Source organism: Mya arenaria, chromosome 2 (assembly GCF_026914265.1).
Source record: "Mya arenaria isolate MELC-2E11 chromosome 2, ASM2691426v1".
NCBI lineage: Eukaryota > Metazoa > Mollusca > Bivalvia > Myida > Myidae > Mya > Mya arenaria.
In genome coordinates, this window is record NC_069123.1 from 58,769,793 (window position 1) to 58,791,651 (window position 21,859).

The following is a 21,859-nucleotide window of genomic DNA, read 5'->3' on the forward strand; positions in this document are numbered from 1 at the left end:
AGAAGTATTAAATATTTGTAATGTGAACCATTTATGTTTCAAAAGTCTATAATGTACATATAAAAAGTTATTTCTTGCGTATTAATTAAACATGATATCAGTTTTTCTTTTTTGGATAAGAAAAAATATGTTTTCTTTTTTCTTTTTATTCCCATCAATTAAATAACTCGCGTCATAAGATAAATCTCTTTATTGTGTATGCTCAAGATGAAATATGAACAAGTTACATTATGACAACAAAATGATTCTGAAACTGAACCAATACACGTTTGTCAGTTATTAAATTACTCTTTAGACGATGATTTATATATGATTTAGAGGACAATTGTAAAAGAGAACATCCGTTCTACAAAGTGTACTTTAGTGACAAAACTTAACATAAAAATGCGGCCTGATCGTGTAACATGATACACACTATAAATTCGGTTAAAGACTATCTTTCGACGATCGGCGACCAAAACGACGCTACTTGAAAAAATGTTTTTGCCACCTTTTCTCTTTTTCTCCATTACTTGATATCATAATTATTAGTAAAAATATATTAATCTTGGCAGGGCTCATTCGGTACATAATTAAGTTTCAGGATGCGTTGTCTGGATTTCTCTTGTGCACATAGAAAGCTTCTCAGTCGATTAAGAGTGGGCGCGGACGAACATTGCTGTTCAAATTTACATTTGGAATTATCTGAATTTTAAAACAATATCAAACACACAGTTAAAATAGGGAACAATATTTGAGGAGGTAATGGGTGATTAGAAGAAGAAAAAAACACGCAAATAAAAAGCACAAAAATGTTAAGATTACGTGTGATGGACGGAAGGCTGAGGTTGTTTGACACCGGTAATTCAAAGGCACCTTCCACGGAGAAGACGGAAAGCCGAGGCCCGTTGGCCGCGGCCTTGTTTGTGCGCGCGGTGTTTATACTCCACAACCTCTTGTCTGTCTGGCGCGTGGTGGTCACGAAGAAGGACGACCGCTACTGGGCGCTCGTGGCCGCGAACATCTTCACGCTCGTGGAGGCGTTTCTTGTCGTCAAGTGGAGGCGAGGCATTGAATGGAAGTGGTGCGTAAACATAATTATGATAGCATGCATGTACACCCGTGTGTAACACTTCCGTGTAACTGTCTTGGTATAAAAAGTAACTATTGCGAAGGTATTAAAACATTTTAAAAAAATGCTTCATATACAATGAGCATGTAGTGAATAGGGTGTTTGTTTTACCAGTATTTATTATGATAATATAATAAGTTCAAAACACACATCGTAGCAAGTAGACAGATTATCACAAAGTAATCATGATGTTAGTCAATATTTGTAAGTTTGAAGTAGCAAGAATAAGCCGTACTAACAATCGAAGTACACAGAGAATAAAGAATAAATGCATTTTCTAAGTCTCCCTTCTTTAGTGTATTAATTACATGTAGTATTATCAGACACGTGTAAAGCACTCAGTTGATCTTTTGTGCTTTTGAAACTAATTTTGCTGGTCTTACCAGCGCTCAGATTGCATCTGTTTTAACGCTGTGAATGCCAAGAAAACGCTATCTTATCTTAATTCTCGGGGAAATAGATGCACACAATTTTACAAAAATCTCCAGAAAGTTGAACATTTACGAGAGCGTTTCTTGATTTATTTGAAATGAAAGACCGGTTATTTAATACGAACATCTAGGATTTTATTTTTTGATAAATGTATCTGCTTACATAATTGATTGTATATTGCATAAGCCATTTGTTAGATTTTTCACATATATGGATTCAGGGCTCCAACGACAAAAAAGCACTTTCGTAAAATGAGAACTGCAATTATTAAACATTTTCTTACCACACCTATTGTGAATGTATGCAGAAACTTGACAAAAAACCCTGCATCCTGTTTAAATCAATGTCGTTGTCATATGTCTCCATGCAAATGTCATACAATGTGGCTCCATTTACAGGTGGTGCCCGTGTTTCTTGGCCTACCTGGTGTCCACGTTCCCCGCCATCTGGCTCCTGCAGCTCACCCAGTACCAAAACGCGGTAATCGGCCCAAGCAACAATGGAACTAACGTTACTGCGGGTTACCAGGCGCTTGCCGACCCACAGAACGCGACCACAGACGTATACATGAACTATTCTTACAATGAGAACGTGACGTCCACCACGGCCATTATAGCAACTGAACTTGTTTCCAACACTACCAGCAGCATACTTGTACGTATATGTTTTCTAATTAACGAAGTATCTATGAGCTTTTAGGTCTTCTCTCAGCATGGATATGAGGCGGGTTTTTTTATAAAACATTGAACAGTTATATTTTTTGTAAGTTTGCTAATTTAAATGATTTCACTGATTCATATGCATTATTGGATAACTATTGATCAATAAACATATTGGCAACTTTTGACAAAACCAACGAAATATCCAATTTCATACAATTTTGAAGCAGTAGTTTTATGGTAGTTTTATAGTTTTAGTACATATCCATGAGTTTGAGGGTATAACTTCCTAATCGCGTCAATAAATTACGGTTTCAAAATTACACAACCATAGTCATGACATCCGCTCGTTTTAGGATCGACTAGAGGGACTGCTGCAACTAGGGGAGCAGACATGGATTGTGGTCATCCAGGAGTCCCTCGTCTATCTCATTATCTTCGGACGTTGGATGCTGCCTCGTGCACACACCTCGCGTGCGGACCTCTCCGACCTCCTGCTCGAGTACCTGGCCATCGCCTCCGATACCATGGAACTGTACGCCCTGTATGACGAGGATGCGGTGCAGGCGGACCTCGGTATCACCTACGCAATCCTGGCATTGTGGTCCATCAGCTTCCTCCAGTTTGTGCCCATCCTCAAGAACAAGAGCAAGTTCAAACATCTCCAGAGTAAACGAACAAAGCGGATACAGGAGGCGTGTGGCGACTATTTCGCGGAAGTGTTCGTCACGTGTATGAGCGTTATGCTCCAAGACGGCCCCTTTCTTTGCCTGCGACTTTACATCATGCTGTATTTGAACCTAGTAACATACAGTTTGGTGTTTTTCATAATAAAAAATATCGTGACTATTATTTTACTATTGTATCGCCTAAGCATTTTGTGCTTAAAACTACCGTGCTGCTATGGGTCTGACGGCGACGTCGAGGCAGTTGAAGCCGTCGACTTTTCCAGGGCTATTCACATGCAACATGACACTGGAATAAGAATCGCCACTCCAAATGGATTAGCACATCGAACGTTTGGATCGTTACCGGAACGGAGTTACATGAACGGTACAGGAATTTTTCCTTAGTGACCTAATGAAGAACGAATTGATTTGCTCAAATCGACTGAAGCGTGACGATATCATAAATGGAATTTAAAAATGTTAAAAGTGAGGATTGTACAGTGTATGCATATAGAAATTACAGTGGCGGGTCTAGGAATTCATAACTGCGGGAGGGGATGGGGGAGGGGGTTAACACATTTAAAACCGTTCATGCATTCTAGGCTTCATTCAAGAGCACTTTTATACATCTTACAGTGGACACACTTGCTGGCCAACAGTGCCCCACGCTAGTCCCGCCACTGACTGATACACGGACTTTAAAGTATTTTGTATAACCAGATACATACATAAATCTGCTCATATTACCAGATGTATTAGTTGTACTGTGTACGGATGTGAATTTAATGAATTTTGCACTCACTAACAAAATTGTTAAAAATTTATTAACATTAAATTATAAACACGATAACATATACCACTTTATACGTACTTGTATGAATCATTGGTTTGAATAACCGCAGATGACCTGCAACCTTGATCATGAACCTCAATATTTATTTAATTGGAATGATGTGCCAACAAGAGGCTATCTTTGCTCAGTGATTTTTGAGAGTGACATACATTCACTGATACATACATGGCAGAACACAACATCTCAGTAATCAATCTACCTTTATCGCATAAACTATTTAAAAATAATGGGGTTTAAAACATTACACAACTTTAATTTGCGATTTATGTATAACATAGTGATAAAGACAATGAAAACAATATACTAAGGAAAGTTTAATCTCTCAACATTCTTAAAAGATAACTACAGGAATATAATGGGTTTGTGATCAACAGTGTCCCAGTGAGAAGGCAGTATTTCTCACGTTTGTAGAAAATCAAGTGTCGGCCATTATTCATTTAAATTAGGTGAAGCGATAGATTTAAACAGTGGCTGGCCCATCTAGTAGTTTAAACAATATTATGTAGATCACTAAAATGTTTAAATATTGTTAGTATGTACTTTTTTGTACATTAAAACAACCGTAAACCATTACAGGGAAAACAAAATTAGCTGACATTTGATATTCCGTTCATCTTCAGTGCAAGAAAAAAACAGGAAACAATTCTTTGCAATGTTTGGAGGATTTGTATAAGTAAAACTCAATTGGATAATGAATTGCACTTGTCGTGACAATTTAACGTTCACAAAACAGACAAATATTCCTTAAACCTGTCAAAATAAAAATAATATGTTAGTTAATTCAAGTGAATTGAATTCAGTAACAAAGCCCCCTGTGACTATAGTTAAATGGCATGAAGAAAACATCATCCTTTCAAATCAAGATCCTGAATACGATCCTCAAGATGCCTAAACCGGATCACTTATTAAACAAGAGGGCAAAGATAGCTCTATATCGCTCACCTAAGTAAAAACTTTATTACATCCTCGGCATCCCAGCGTATCATAACCTAGATGATATTATATAGGTTATGATACGATGGGGTGCCGAGGATGCTTTAATGGGGCTCTAGACATTTCTATAATTAAAGGGGAAAAACGCTCGGACAACTACAGTGCTTTGGCTAATTATCAAACTCGTCTGAGATATTATGCCCACACACATTCTTACATTTAATGATTATAGGTCACTTTCTACAATAAAAGGGCCATAACTCTCGAATGAATTAAGCATAATGGCTGTTTTTTAAACTTGGCTGATATATAATGCCCTTACTCATTCTCACTAAATTTGATGCGGATTGGACAAAGGCTTTTAAAGCTATTGATCGGACTTAACCAAGTTTAGGTAATTTCTATAACTAAATGGTGATAACTTTTGAGTGACTAGAGCAATATGGCTGGTTATTGAACTTGTTCAACATATTATGCCTATATACATTCTGACTTAAGTTGGTAATGATTGGACAGAGACCTCTAAAATTAAAGATCGGACAAGACACAGTTTAGGTAATTAATAAAAGAAAAGCATTCATGTGACAGCTGGCATATATGTGCCAAGTAAGCCTCTGTTTGCCAATTAACTTGCTCGTCACTAGTAAAGCAAAGAATGATTGCATCGAAAAGAAGTCAATTTGAACCGCATAATTGGCGGTTCTGAACGGTTAGTTTCAACCCGTTAAAACATATTTTGTTTGTCGTTCTTGCAAGCGTAATTTAAACCTTCGAAGAAGTGAAACCAATTCAAACTACATGATTGGATGTTTTGCTTGGCAATAAGCCCGCCCTATTTGGTTCTTAGTGATACTTTATAAAAAAGCCAAATCGCTGACGGGTGTTGATGGTTTTTCTTTGGTATGTGTAGCCGATTGACAGGCCATAGATTTATTCAAAATTCACTTCGTAATTTTTCGCAGTACGAGTATATACAAGCTTGGTAAGAGTTCCATAGATAAGCATTACAAGTGCTCGGCCGTTTTTAACAGTCGATCTACTCTAAACTGTCCAGAAATTGTACAGATTGTACACCGCCGAACTTCTCCTGATTGAGGAAGGTCGCTACATACTCGATACTTGGAATAGTTTACCGTGCAATATTAATTAAATACACAGGTAAAACATTTAAAAGACAGAAGACTTAAGTATTTGAACTGTAAATGCGGTCTCATGTCCATCATGCATACTCGACCCCCGTGCTCATACTATCTATCATAAATACTTGTACAGAGGAAAAAGGCACTTATTAAATCCTCTGTGTATTACAGCTGCACTTCCGCAATTAAATGAGTTTGAGCGCTATTAAGTCATTCGGGTCAGGTTTACTCTGTCACGAAGCCCATTGTTTCCATATATCCATGTAGCTTTTTATATAGATCAAGATCTCGGTTTTAACCAGTTCTTTTTGAAGAAATAGCAGGTGCACAATGGCCCATGCTGACTAACATTCCTATGCAATTTTCTGAGAGCAGGTCAAACACTTTTGGAGTAATATGCAAGCAATATTTTTCATATTTTGTCCGCGTGGATTTTGTTATACACTCAATAAACTCAAGCGTGCAATTTTCTAGCAAACTTATTGTTATTCTGTGACAATTTCCTTTGAATGAAATACGTCTATATGAGGGCATTTCAGTAAAAGCTTTCTGTGATCCTTAGCAAAAATGAGTTGAAATATAACTGAACACTGAGTATTGCTTGATGCACTTCTCCTAGTGTAATTTCATTCCAGGTTGAGAACTAGTACATGCTATAAAAATACCTGGTAGTTGTTATCAAAGCTAGATTGAACACAGATTAAAACGCAGTCAGTACAAAGCACCGAATGTTTCATTTTATTATAATGCCCGACACACACTTAAACACACAGCAACACAATCTACATAAGCAATACGTAAATACATGCACATGTACACTCTTTCAATATCCACTTAAGGTGCCGCTGAAACATAGTGGCTGACCACTCTTGAACATGGTTACCGTCAGCTAGCAACAGTGGTACAGCTGCTTACAGTTCAAAATGATGCGTGCTGTAGCTTACTATGTGTTATATAGAGATATAAAGGAGGTATAAAAATATGAAGTGGGCTGGAGTTATACATGACATGCTTAATATATGCTGGCTTGAAGTCTAATCCTGAGATTTCTAGCTTTAAACAAAAAAAAAAAGTGATAAAACAAAAATAACAGTGCTTGTCTACGTCAAAGGATAACAAAGGCTTCATAATTGAACTGACACCTTTTGAAATATTCAGAGAATGAAAGAGATAGGGCATTGGCATCACAAATAATGCAGAATTTATTTTTTTGTTTACCGGGAATAAAACAGTGGAAGCACTCATATATGCGCAAAGAACAGACACATGAGTACAGGCTATGAAAGAAATGAACACAATGTGGTCATGTTACAATTTCTGGTTATTGAATAACACAAGTTCTAAAAATGAGCCACAAAACAAACAGGTACATGTGATACAAAGTACTACATCAGTTCATTGACATTTAAATTCTATAACAATGTTTGAAAGGAATATTTCTTTCGAATATACAAATGCCTGTGAGATACTATCCAATGGAGTTTGTATGCAACCATATGAAGATTAATGTCATTATAATGGTGCTTCACTTCCATCATGGATGTTGCTTTAGGCTTATAATGTGACTTAAATATGTAGCAAAGTGTTGCAATCAAGTACCGAAGTAGGATATTACCCTATTCACCATTATTTCAGGGGTTTCCTGGTATGTTAATGTACATACATTTGTAACTACAGTAAATATCTAGCTTTATGTCAGCATAAAACCTTGTACAAACCTGTTCGCAGCAACAAACACAAAACATGAATACACAACACTTTAATACTGTACTAACATGTTGAGGACATCCCATCCAGGAATTTGGAAACAACCCTTTTCAATACATTTGACAAAGTCTATATCAATAAGCAACTCTTATGAACCACATAGGATCAATGCAAATGGCAAGAGAAAACCATCATTATCCCTATTTGAGAGTACTTCCAAAAAGTTCTATAACATGGCTAATATCATGCACACCAGCATAGGATACATGAAATTGGTTCCTTTATATGCCCCCTCTACACATAGGCATTTTTGTATTCCTACTAATCATTGTCTAAAACATGCAGAGATATCTGCCCGCAGTATATGTTTTAAGCAATAATATATTTCTTCAAAAGCCATATGAAGTATTAAGTCACCATTCCAAAAGCACATTTTTAACAAAATAATTCTAGTGACCATAATCAAAGTTGGAGCACAACTTCATTCATTATTCTGTCAAGAAATAACACCTCCACTCATTTGTATTGGCTTGGAAAATGCCGTATAACAGTAAAATGCCCTTTTCGAAGTCCCAATTTTTAGTCATAACAATATTTTCTTTTCTTTTAGAACAATGGTGATGGTGATGCACATACATTAAGAAATCCTTGCCTCATAAGCAATACCCTAATCATTCACTGACAGCAACAACATACTTTACAGTTAATGCTATGGTTGACATCCACCATGGATGCCATCTTTTAAACTTAATTGACCAGCTTTAAATATTTAATTTTTTAAATCATTGTTGGCATTGATCAAGCTCTATTAATATTTTCAAAGAGCTGTGTTTTGATTAAGCTGAAATTGAAATTTGATTTCTTAACTCAATTACTGAAGTTCTTATTTCAATACACAGTAAAAACATTGGCTAGTGTTGGAGATATATCATTTGAAAACAAAATAACTGTTGCATTACTCAATTAGTTTCTGCAAAAGTTTCATGTTTTATAGATAAAGGCCTGACCAATACGCACAATTCAATTAAACATGTTATATCATTTTTAACAACTTTTTGAAGTTCCCTCATTAAAAAGAATCATTTTTTAGATTTTGATGCTGGGTCCATTTTCTGCGATTCAGTTTGTTTTGTCACAACTTCATGCATTTTCTTCTTCTCCTGATTGAACTTTTCAAGTGTTTTTGCACGGACAAGCTCGTGTTTTCCCTCTTTCAGCATTTGGGTCTCCCAGACATGCATTTGATGCTGGTAGTCCTCAAACAGCTTAGCTGCCTGGTCATAATAAACCTGTAAATAAAACAAGATATTTTTCAAATAAGCTTCAAATCCTCTTGGTGGTTTCTAAGATATAAGTTTAAATGCATATACCGAAGCAACTAGGACACCTAGTTTAGAAGTTAAGAGGACTGATGAAAGCATATCCCGGGATGATAACAGATCAAAAGTCCCAATCCTGAAAGTCCTGAACATTTCATTTAAGTATAACGGGTCAAAGACCAAAGCCATTTCTATCCGAGCAAAAAAGACAAAATTTACAAACGTACAGAAGTCGGAAATTAAAAGCTCTTAAATCCTCAAATCACAATTTATCCTTCATTTTATCATCTTTGGATATCCAACAATTGTATTGCTAGTCTGTATTTGTTTTCTTATTGGTCAAGACACAAATCTAAGGCAATATTTTTGCAACATTAAAAGTTCTTGCCAAACATAATATGATGTGTAAATTAATTATGGGTTCCCATGACGGAAATTCAAGCACATGCATGACAGTGCTACCAACAACATCAAGGCTATGAAAAAATGTAGTTTTACTTCCTTTGTTAGACACTCAAGCTTACTTCAGATAATATTTATGTAGTACTATTACTTCATCATGTCATAAGATTTTCTTCTGATGTTTGCTGATGATAAATGTGATTGAAGATACCTTTTTCTGAGATTCGGACATGCCCTTCCACTGTTCTGAAGCATCAGCAACTGCCTGAAACACCCAAAATACTTCATTAATAAAAAATGGGTGGAATTTGACCAGTTTACGACCATTAACAAGTGTTCAGTAAGATGACATAAGCATACAATGGTACAAAATAGATGCATGTAAGAGTCATTTTATATGATTTTAAACAAAGCTCCAAATAAGGTAGGCTGAGAAAGAGGTTAATTTTTTTTCAAAATTTATGAAAAACGCAATAAATTTAAATAAATCCTTACATATTTCAGATCAATTGCTTTCGTCATAACAACATTTTAACCAACTTAGTGTGTTTCGGACACAAGGTAATAAAGAACTTAATTTGGCAGAGTTGAATGTAGCTTTAAACTATGCAGCATTCCTTCCCATTATAGACAAGAGAGCCATGTGGCCCTAAATCGAGTTGAGAATTGAATCATCACAATGAGTGTATTGGTTTATGGTAATGCAACTAGGGATTAAACTTTCATCAAATATTGTTAAATAATGTAGTGGTTAAGGTCAATCAAGCACAACCTTGATTTTTGTTATTAAAACTGTACACATGTTCCAAATTTCATTGCTTTACATGAAGCTTCAAAAAAAGACAAATAGGTCAAAAGGTCATGGTACAGTTCAACTGAGGAACACATTGATGTTTGTTTGCAAAACAGACACATTGTCACAATTTCACTGCTGTGGCTTCAAAAATAAGAAAGTATGTCAAAAGGTCAAAGTCAAGGTCATCCAAGCACAACAATATTATTTGTTTTAAAAACTGTAGACATGGTCTGCAGCTTCAAAATTAGCATTAATAAGCAAAAGCAAGTATATTAACACAGTAAAAGTCATCAGAAGGAAACATTGATATTTATTTTCGAAACTGAACACAGTCATGGTCCGAAAGTATGGTAAGGTAACAATCAAGGTCATGCAAGAACAATATTAATATTTGTTTTCAAAACTATACAATGATCCAAATTTCAATGCTGTATCTTCAAAAAAAGAAAGTACAAGTAAGTCGGGGTTGGCTATGCATGAGGGGCATAATTTGAACAAACGTGACATAGGGCCATCATATGATGCTACCTAACACATATAAACGATCTGGGCCAAGCGGTTTGAGAGAAGAAGATTTTCAAAGATTTTCCTATGTAAGTATATAGGAAACTTGTGAATCCCAGTGTATAGCCAGATTTGTCAAGGGGCATATTTTGATCAAACTTAGTTGATGACCACTATATAATGCTACATAGAAGATTTTCCATTAGTCTATAGAAAACTTGTGACCCTAAGCGCCAGTTTTGACTCCTGGGGCACGATTTGAACAAACTTGATAAAAATACCACAATCTAATGATTCATACAGTGTGACCTTGACCTTAGAGGTAGGGACATGGGTCTTGTACGCGATGCGTCATCTTGGTTTGTCAAACACATGTGGCATGTCATTTTAAAATCTGTCCATACAAATGAAAGTAACAGCATGGACAAGACAACCTATACTCTATGTCCTAATATATACAGCATTCCATTGTGAATAACACTAAGTGTGACCATGACCTTAGAGGTAGGGACACGGGTCTTGCACGCCACACGTCTTCTTGATATGTCAAACACATGTGGCAAGTTATTTTAAAATCTGTCCATACAAGGGATAGTTACAGCCCGGACAGGACAACCTATACTCTATGTCCTTATATGCAGCACTCCATTGTGAATAAGTGTGACCTTGACCTTAAAGGTAGGGACACGGGTCTTACACGTGACACGTCGTCTTGTTATATCAAACACATGTGGCAAGTTATTTTAAATATTGTCCATACAAGAGAAAGTTATAGCACAGACACAAGTTATTGAACCGGAGACACGGGGCATAAAAATCAGTACCAACCATTTCTCATTTCTTTTCAGTAACAAAACCTTGACCATAGCCCCAAAACTGCCAACTTGCCCTAAAACTTTATTTGCACACAGATGCTGACATCAGGGCCCTCCTTTAGGGCAAGTAAATTACTTATTGGCCTGTTTCCTTGATAAAACCAGTATTTGAGCCTGTTTTACTTGGAAACGCTAGTATCCATATTCATTTTAAGATGCAAAATGTTATACAGTTTCCATTTTTAAAGGCCACATTTTACAAACATCTGCTCTAAGCTCTATGAGTGCACCTTTCAAGAAAACCATAACAAGAACAGAAAAATGGCATCATTCATTCATGTGTCCCCTTAAATTGTATCACACCTGTCTGTAACCATCAATTCCCTCCCCTTTCTGAGGTAAGTGTTCTTTGTAGAAGATGAAGAAAGGTGCCGCTGGCCTCTTGGGTTTCTCATTCTCCTTCAGCAGCTGAAAAATACAAGACTAGTTTACTTGTTTCCCCTTAAATATATGGGATGTGTTAACTTGTTTCCAATGAACTACTAGTAAACCTTTTGGGAAAGGGCCGTAACTGATGTTGGAAAAAATCATGGCCCAATCCCTTTGCATGTTCTTTTTATATGAACGTAAGCTTTGTTACAGGGCACTGTTTCTGTTTTTTTGTTGTTATCATCATCAAATATTGTGTAAATGTATCGTCATGCAATAAAATATGTTTAAACTAAACTAAACTAGTAAACATGTTTACTAAACTATACAGGACTAGTTTACATGTTTCAACTGAATTATTCAATACTAAGCAACATGTTTGATTGTTTCCACTTAACATCACAAGACTAGTTTACTTGTTTTACATGATTGCCAAGTAACAACCTTGACATGTCAAAATACAAGATTTTTTGAAAAATGACCTTTCAGTGCAACCTTCACCTTTGACCTACAGGCATGGGTCTGGTTCATGGTTTAGTCAACGTGAAAAACCCAGATGCAAAAAAACAGGCTGAACATGAAGTATGAGGCATGTGTTAACTTATGACATTTAATTGTGACCTTGACCTTTCGTGTACAGACCCGAGTCTTGTAAGTGGCACGCCATCCTGTCATGAAGACAATCTTACAACCTAGTTTTTTTTATGGAAAAACTAAATACTCTTTACTTTTTATACTCCAGTAAAAACCTGCTAGCTGACCATAAGTTGAAATAAATTGTTTTTATAAACAATTGCACATAATTTTCTTGTAAAATGATCTGAGTGAATTTTTTTTTATACAAAATCAATTCAATTATGCATCATTTAGATGAATATAATTAAACAAGAATATCAATTCAAACCTTCTTTATCTTGCGCTTTTTCTTCTGCTTGGCTTTCTCCTGGTTTTGTTTCTCTAGTATTGTTATCTCCTCCTTGGATAGGGAGTTTTTCCACGCCTTTATCTGCTCCTGATACTTGGACACCAACAGGGCATAATTGGCAGCTAGAGTCTGAAATATAGCACCAGGTAAGAGGATGACCCTGATACTTGGACACCAACAGGGCATAATTGGCAGCTAGAGTCTGAAATATAGCACCAGGTAAGAGGATGACCCTGATACTTGGACACCAACAGGGCATAATTGGCAGCTAGAGTCTGAAATATAGCACCAGGTAAGAGGATGACCCTGATACTTGGACACCAACAGGGCATAATTGGCAGCTAGAGTCTGAAATATAGCACCAGGTAAGAGGATGACCCTGATACTTGGACATCAACAGGGCATAATTGGCAGCTAGTGTCTGAAATATAGCACCAGGTAAGAGGATGACCCTGATACTTGGACACCAACAGGGCATAATTGGCAGCTAGAGTCTGAAATATAGCACCAGGTAAGAGAATGACCCTGATACTTGGACATCAACAGGGCATAATTGGCAGCTAGTGTCTGAAATATAGCACCAGGTAAGAGGATGACCCTGATACTTGGACACCAACAGGGCATAATTGGCAGCTAGAGTCTGAAATATAGCACCAGGTAAGAGAATGACAATCATTTAAACAGCAAAATGTATATGTAACAAACAACAGCTACAAATATTTAAAAAAAACTTTTGTTCAAAATATTAATTTTGTAACATAAAAGATTGAGCATTTCTTAGCTTAGGCCTTAAAGTCTGACTTAAGGGGTTAGTGTATATGGACCCAGTTACATTATGCTTTCGGTACAACAGTTTGTAAAATTGCAATCAATTAATTAATACACTCCTTAATAATTTCTAATACTTATTTAGAACAAATGTAGTGGTCAATCTTCCCCGAACCTTACTGACGGCCATTAATCATATGTACACATGCCCATATACAGTAAAACTGAGATCTTTTGAGGAAACCGGGCCCAAGCTAAAACCTTGACTGATTCAATGTTTCATACGATCCAAGTTTCCATTTAAGTCTGTTATGAAATGTTTTACAATGTATTTTCAATTTTTAAAGTTGTCATACTGATTGTTTACTTCATCACCAATAAGATATTACGTTGTGGAAATAGCTCATTTGTTCAATGGCTGTCATATATATCATGTAAAATAAACAAGTGCTGTCACAGAGATAGCCCACTCCACTATTCAGCCGCTTTTTAGTTTTAGAAAAAGCAAAGTTTAAGTCAAACATGCATGGATCAGTGCAAAATCCCAACATTATTGTCTTTAAGATTAAAAGCAAAACCTTTAACAGAATTTCTTAGTCAAAAAATAAAGGGGCAAAATTTGCATTATATGCAGGAAGGGTCATCATACTTGATTGTTTAAAGATTCAATGCAATACATCCTGTAGGAGCTGAGATATTGACTTATATGTGCTTACATGCAAAACCTTAACCTGAATTTTAAGTCAAATAACAAAGAGGCAGAATTTGCATTGAATGCAAGATTATATATATAAGTATCTTCTATGTCTGAGGTTGTAACATAGGTTCATCCCAACCCAAGGTTTCCTCAGAACCTATCTAATACTCTTGGCCATGAAAGATGCTTTTTCTCCCACCTCAGTTAAACAAAATAAAGTAAAAATGTATCTTTCGCTGGAACTCTTTTGAGTGTCATGAAAAAAATGTGCGTATAGATGTGATAGTCACGGTTGTCATGGATATGCGCTCAGTGATTTAGATTATGTTTATAGTTAAATCGTTATGAGAAGAGTGCAGCATTATTTCTTGAATGGAGCGTGAAAACTTTTTATGGTGGCATTTAAAATAATTTGAAGTAATAATTTGGATTTTAAATATTGCCACAAGACAAGTTTTCCATGATGCTACAGACGACGGTCTTCAACAAGGGAGGTAATTGTGTGATCTCATTAAAAAAAGGAGTTTCATACGGGTACTTTGTTTTATCATATCTTTGCCCATGGGCAAAATAGAAATTTCCAGCATGGACAAATTTTTGGATCTACTTATCTGAGGTGGGAGAAAGAGTTATCTAACTTGATTATTTAAGAAATTTAAATGGTTGGGATCCAAAGTATAAAGTTTTAATGCAAAACATGATGTATTTGCAGAAATATTGAGTTAAATAAGGTAACATGCAAAACCTTAATCAGAATCTTGAAGTCCAAAAATTAAAGGGCCATTATTTGTAAAAAACAGTTATCCAACTTGGTTATTTTAGTAAGCTGGGTGGTTGAGAACCATTGTATAAAGTCCTTAACAAGAATTTCTATGTCAAACAATAAATGGCCACTATTTGCATTATATGCAAGAGATATCTAACTCGATTCATTAATTAGGTTGGATAGTTGGGAACATGTCTAAAGTTTCAATACACTACATGTGTGTTGTATTTGCTAATATATTGACTTAAATGTGCCTACTTGCAAAAACTTCACCAGAATTTTAAGTCAAATACCGGTAATAAAGGAACATTATTTGCATTATTTTTAAATTAGTGTTATCTAACCTCATTAATTAAGTAGGTTTGATAGTTGAGAATACATATCTAGAGTTGTAATGCAATAAATGATGTATTTGCTGAGATAATGACTACATGCAAAACCTTAACCAAGGTGTGACGCAAACGCTTGGGTGAGTAGTATAGCTCTCCTTATTCTTCAAATATTCCAGTTTAAAACCGATAAACAATGAATAAGTAGCATTAAAGTTTATTTTTACAAAAAAAGCACATTTTCTCAACAAGCAATATTGGTATATGACAGTGAATATATGGCATTACTAAGATTTAAGGATTGCAAAAACATACATGGATAATTGACCTGTCTCGCTGGACTATTGAATCAGAAATCTGGCTGGTTATCAATTTTATTCAATAAACTTGATTCCAAAGTATGCTGATCTTTGGCTCAAGCTGCTCAAGTAATTGAGGACAAAGTCAATTAAACATTGGCACATATAAAGCAGGAGATCAACAGCAGTGATATGGCTGATTATCAACAAGATTCATTGATTGGTTAATAACACGTGCCAATAAAGTTTCATAGTCTTAAATCATTCTGAGTTTTTATGCAGAATTTGTTTCCATACAACATTGGCTGTGACCTTGACCTTTGATCCACTGACCCCCAAAAACAATATGGGTCATTGAAATGACTGGTCAAAAGCAACCCATCAGTGACGTTTCATGGTCTTTGGTCAAACTAATCTTAAATTATTGTACTGACATAACAATGCTGACTTTGACATTGGCTATTGACCTCCTGACCCCGAAAAATTTAGGGATAATAAACTGAAAAGTGAAAGCATTTACCAACCAGAGGCGTATTTTTATTGCAATAAAAGCACTATAATCTTACTAACCAGGTCGAAATATCCTCAAAAAAACACAGAAATACTTTCACAAACATATCTAACATTTCCCTCATTTACATTTCTGCAAAAATAAATTATGTTGGATCCCTGGCTAAATGTGGATGCTGAGGAAAATTTAAACAAACCTGCTTTTCAGCATCAGGTAGTTTTCTGTACATGTCTCCATAGATTTTTGCTTTTTCAGAAACACTCTTCTCTGCAAAAACAGAAAAAAGCAAAGATTTGTTAGATTGTTTAATGACTGTTAAATGTAAAAATCATACAGGTAATTTGACAAAACTATCGCCATAATTTTCAAGTAACTGAAACACACTTGCTGTTTATAAAACTTGTCAAAGACAATAATGTTGGGATTTTGGTGCGACATAACACGATGTACGAGAGTGACGTAACGTAACTTCCTGTGTGTTGTCATTCTATGAGTGACTTATAATAAAGGAAACGAACCTACACAATGTGTTTTACAGTGATCATCCCAAACAAATAATATACCCATAAGAATAATAAGTGTTTGTTTGGTAAAACTAGAACTGTCCATAGGACACAGATACCCTAAATGCCGCATTTGTCACAAAAGAAAGGTCCACTAGTTTCTCCATTCTTCATAAATGTGCATCAAATTACAAGTTCCATAAAATAAGTGCAGTGTAAACACAGTCCTGGGTGTACACCATCATCATCTAAATAAATATTCTGCCAAGGTTTCTAGACTCTTGGGTGAAATAGGTATGGAATATTGAGAGTCACAGTCCAGAAATGCAATTTTAAGGGCCATAACTCTGGTTACTATTAGTGCAGCAGGAAACCAAACCACAGGTGCACAATTTCATCACACTATAAACATTCTCCTGTGTTTCATGACTCTAGGTAATATAGTTTGGGAGTTGGAGCAAAAGAAGTCAAGAAATGCATATTTTTGCTTATGCAAGGTCTATACCTCTGCTGTTTTGGCATAATGCAGTAGGAAGCAAACCTCAGGTGCACATCACCCAATTAAGATGACCCCAAGGTTTCAAGACTTTTGGTTATATTGTTTTAAATGAGACAAGTTTGCATAATTAAGACAGTATGTCTGAAGGACGCACGCACACACGTAGGGTCAAGGGCAAATCTATACACTGCCACCCCCCAATTTTTGTGGAGGCAAAAAAATATAAGTCTCTTGTAAACATACTAGAAATCTGTGATTTGTATGTGTCTCTTGCCTGGAGCAACCCCTCTTTTTTGATAAGCCTAAAGGTCATCATGACCTTTGACCTTCTTATCCCAAAATAGGTGTCATGTACTGACCATCACATTATCCCAAAATAGGTGTCATGTACTGACCATCACATTATCCCAAAATAGGTGTCATGTACTGACCATCACATTATCCCAAAATAGGTGTCATGTACTGACCATCACATTATCCCAAAATAGGTCATGTACTGACCATCACAAATGTTCATACCAAGTTTGAAGACTTACAAAAATGTCATTCAAACGTTATTGAACAGAAACCATAGTATTACTCCTACCACAATGCCACAGATGATGACAACAGACAAAGTAATTCATATGCATCTCCAAAGCTTCACATGCGACACAAAAACAAAGCGTACCTGGATATAACCTGTCCACTTCATCTTTAACTTTGAGACGGTATTGAAAATATACGTTATCTGGCCTTTTAGGCTTTTCAGCTATACAACAGCAGGGAGTTGTGGATAAACATCTCAAGTCATTTGCAATGATCCTATAAAAGAGAAGAAACTCATGCTGTAAATTTCAAGAAAAATAACATAATACTATAATAGTCTAAATTTCACACATTCACATGTTATGTATTAACACTATTCTAATGCCCTTCTCTTATTTTTTTATTTTTGAAAAGCAAAACGTTATAAATTCCTAAGCTCAACTTGAACTTGCAAATGTGCACTTTCTGAGACAAACACTGTGATTTTGAAACATTGTGTTTTCTGAGACTAATTTTTGAAAGATATGCAATGTTGAAGAGCTATATGTGGATTTTTAAAATGAATATTTCAGTTCTCAATGATAACAAAATCACTGTTAATAGTTGACAATGTCGACCTTTTGCATCAATTTTCCATTATAATCCATCTTTAGAACACTAGACACCACAGGTGTCTGAACACAGTGACACAAATTTTGAGAATTAATGTATTGTGACCATGCTCATAATTTAATCCACATAATTGTGTTTTATACAATATAAAGATGTGAACCTGATACCGGTATGTATAAATTACAAAACTGTGGAAACTAAAAGTTAAACAAATACACATAATTATTAACGTTTTTCCCCGTCTGGAAGAATTGCGCTTCAGCAACCGCGGGGACTTTTACAGGCACGGTGCGATTGACACCCGTGACAGGCACGGTGGGACTGACACCCGTGATAAAAGACTTGGACTCGGATTCTATTTTTTTTAAAAAAAGACTGCAACGCGTTCAGTAAACATGTTTGCGGCGAACGTTTGCTGTTTGATTTCCCCCTTAACGTGTTTGCGATGCGTTGCAACTGGGATACAAAACAAAGCGTTTGCGAGCGTTTTGAAAACGCTCGCCTTACTGAACGCACTGCTGGTACACCTCCGACAAGAGGGATTTTGACAAAATCCCCTGCTCCAGGGTGGGCTCTGATGTAGACAACAAAATGTCAGCTTGACTGATTATACAATATAAAGATGTGTACCTAATACCGGCACGTATAAATTGTGTAAGTGTGAAAAAAGCCACCTAGGTAGAGGAAAAATAACGTTGTTTTGGCAAAAAGGGCAAAAAATATTAACAGGATTCATATAATGTTAACATGTTTACAGTTCTCAAACCTTTTATTCAACAAACCTATGCATAATATACTTGATATAGCATAATTATTTATTATTTTGAACATGGAATGAAAAACAATGACCTCGAAGTTGATTATATGACATTATAATTGTCAATATGGCCTTTAATTTTATTTTATTTTGTACGGAAGGAAATGTTAATTAATTACTAATTAAGAATGCATTACTTTTGTCTTAGTTGCTGACATCATGACCTCAAATGCATTGATATGAGAGGGGGCATATTTCTTCCTCTGTCTTCAACAGAACCTCTATGTCAATGAACTAGATCCCAAATTGAATTAAACAGATCCCGGCATGTCATTTGGTGTTTCTATATTTTTTCTTGTTTATTTGCATTACCAGCTGTTTGATTACCACATATATTATTATTAACGAGTGTTCGAGGGGGAATGTTGTCGTTAAAAAAGTCAGAGATGGTATCATTTTCATTTATTTTTATAAAATAATTGACTTTTTTGCCATCCAAGGAATAATTTAACTGCACCAAGGCAGAAGGCTTCCATGTTCCTTCAAAACCTTTGTTATCCAATCAGACATCTCACAAAAGATACAAAAATCAGCACATACAATGGGATGAATAATCGAAAACTGGCTCCAGAAACAATGAAAATTTTATATAGAAAATTTGGCTATCGCAGACGTTATCATTTTAAGTGAAACTGAATAAATAAAAAAAATGATACCCATTTTTCTCTTTCCAAAATCACATTTTTTTTCAGCGGCAAGATTTTGTTAAAAGAACAATAAAAAAACTTTGGCCAAATGACATTCAATTTCCAAAATTCATGTTACTGTGGTTCACAGGACTCCCTTGTGTCTTTTGTAAAATGCACCTCTTTTTGTAAGACAAAATAAAGTGTGGCAAGTCATTAGGGGTGTCATAACTAAGATTCCAAATGTTGAATCCTTCATCGATGTTGATAATTGCTTAAAATCAAATACCGTCTTTGAAGACCACAATTTTCTTTAGCATGAATAACAAATATGTGTGATTTGTTGATTTACATTATCACATAATGTTATGCACCAGTCATTTGTATCCACGCCCCCCCCCCCCCCAGGTCCCGGGGTATACCAATGAGAGCCGGGGAAATGGGCTGTGTTTTTTCTTTCATGTGGCCCAGCAGGACGGGGATTTTTTTACCAAGGCTTGGCTGGACCGAAAGTCAAAGTCCCCGCTTTTCCCCGGACCCTGTTGACTGGTGCATTATCAATGGATTGTTAAAAGGTAAAAATGTCCATCACTATTATATACGTCCTGGTGGCCTAGTGGTTCAGGTTGCTGTTTTCTATTTTTTTCTGAACTTAATTGGCGTGGGTTTGTATCCAACTAAAACTTTTTAGATGCAATTGTATTTTTTCTGCAATTTCGATGTCATAGAGTAGAATAATGAATGAATGTTTTCAGATGCATTACTGGGAAAACTAATTTTTGGTCCAAAACCAATACATATTTCAATTTCATTTCAGATCTTTAAAGATTGAAAATATGAAAAGTCTGCTACTTAACAGATTGTCTGCAAATTAACGGATGAACGTGAATATCCTACTACTACTAGGGTCCCTAGTCATGTTTACAATTATTTATTCAATGATTTAATCATTTATTCAAATTTAGCCAACGTTTATCACCAAGTTTTGCCTATTCTACACTACATGCACCAAAATTTGCATATTCAATATATTGTGAAATTCACCTCGGCCACCCATTGCAAAGCAATTCCCCTAAAGGTCTTATATTTGTATAAGCAGCCAACATGGAGCGCGCCATATTTGATACGAGACAGTCAATGGTTTCTGAGACACTCTACGCACCGCTTGCTTCCCTTTGCAGCTCCTAATGTGCATGAAGGGGACGGGGTGGGTGCCGATGCATATACTTAAATTAACTTAAAGTTAAACAAATACACATATTAACGTTTTTCCCCGTCTAGAAGAATTGCTCTTCGGCAACCGCCGGGACTTTGACAGGCACGGTGCGACTGACACCCGTGATAAAAGACTTGGACTCGGATTCTATTTTTTTAATATGCCTGGTACACCTCCGACAATAGGGATTTTGACAAAATCCCCTGCTCAAGGTGGGCTCTGATGTAGACAACAAAATGTCAGCTTGTCTGATTTCATATCATTTTCGGTATTTGAACTCGTTCCTTTGAATCATCTGCCGATGATGAAAGCCCCCTCTAAACTCTAGTGAATCTATTTGCTTAGTGAGTGCTTACTTTTCCGCCATCCCTTTTCTTCGAAAAACATTGACTAGCACTAAACCTATTTACTGGAGCTTACATGGAGCTTGAGTTTGACAGTGACTCGTGCTCAACACGAGCGCTTCTAATAGAACTTGATACACTGATATTGAATTACAAGCTATAGTGTAAAGTTCAAGTGTCATATTCATCTCATGGCCATCTATTCTCCTTGAATTTGTTGAAATCATTCACTTGTGATAATCCCTATCGTTTTAATCGAAGATATCCAGGATTAAAAATGGAAATCTTCTACAATAAATTTACGTCACCACCATTATTCGCAATCCTTATAACTTTAAAAAAGCATACATCCACACACATTCACTTTTATAATTATGATGGTTGGGGTACAAATTAAAGTCAATCAGTAAAATTACAACAGTATACATGTGAAGCACGGAACAATGTGATCATAAATGTATTCATCTCAATTAACGAGTTGTGTAGGTATTAAATTTCAATTGATTACCTTGATATGTTCAGTTGTTCACATCTAATTATTAACCGACCAAACAACTCAAAGTGCTCATGCTCATTAATGCCTAACTGTCTCCCCGTGCTCATATGCAATTAATTGAACATGCAAATGGTATTTATTCAAAATGATTGAATA

At 35.8% G+C, this 21,859-nt stretch overlaps 2 protein-coding genes across 2 annotated transcripts; one reads left to right on the forward strand and one right to left on the reverse strand.

Annotated features, from left to right (window-relative positions):
* Positions 1-447: 447 nt before the first annotated feature.
* Positions 448-6,202, forward strand: LOC128246346 (transmembrane protein 26-like). Its single transcript, XM_052964539.1, has 3 exons — positions 448-1,063; positions 1,942-2,197; positions 2,559-6,202. The coding sequence occupies exons 1-3, from the start codon at positions 792-794 to the stop codon at positions 3,273-3,275; spliced, it is 1,245 nt and encodes a 414-aa protein (XP_052820499.1). The 5' UTR covers positions 448-791; the 3' UTR covers positions 3,276-6,202.
* Positions 6,203-6,521: 319 nt separating this feature from the next.
* Positions 6,522-20,775, reverse strand: LOC128218006 (transcription factor A, mitochondrial-like). The gene is made up of 7 exons (XM_052925502.1): positions 20,692-20,775; positions 17,735-17,868; positions 16,259-16,329; positions 12,672-12,821; positions 11,702-11,806; positions 9,435-9,488; positions 6,522-8,791 (listed from the first exon to the last, which is right to left on the reverse strand). Exons 1-7 carry the CDS (start codon positions 20,763-20,765, stop codon positions 8,582-8,584), a joined length of 798 nt encoding a protein of 265 aa, XP_052781462.1. The 5' UTR covers positions 20,766-20,775; the 3' UTR covers positions 6,522-8,581.
* Positions 20,776-21,859: the final 1,084 nt, after the last annotated feature.

Excerpts from the sequence above, each read along its gene's own strand:
- LOC128246346 (XM_052964539.1), top strand. The coding sequence starts at position 792 with ATGTTAAGATTACGTGTGATGGACGGAAGGCTGAGGTTGTTTGACACC. Across the intron at positions 1,064-1,941 it reads CGAGGCATTGAATGGAAGTG|GTGGTGCCCGTGTTTCTTGG; the intron begins GTGCGTAAACAT and ends CTCCATTTACAG. Across the intron at positions 2,198-2,558 it reads ACACTACCAGCAGCATACTT|GATCGACTAGAGGGACTGCT; the intron begins GTACGTATATGT and ends CGCTCGTTTTAG.
- LOC128218006 (XM_052925502.1), bottom strand. The coding sequence starts at position 20,765 with ATGGCGCGCTCCATGTTGGCTGCTTATACAAATATAAGACCTTTAGGG. Across the intron at positions 17,869-20,691 it reads CTTTGCAATGGGTGGCCGAG|GATCATTGCAAATGACTTGA; the intron begins GTGAATTTCACA and ends TCTCTTTTATAG. Across the intron at positions 9,489-11,701 it reads GAATTGATGGTTACAGACAG|GCAGTTGCTGATGCTTCAGA; the intron begins GTGTGATACAAT and ends TGGGTGTTTCAG.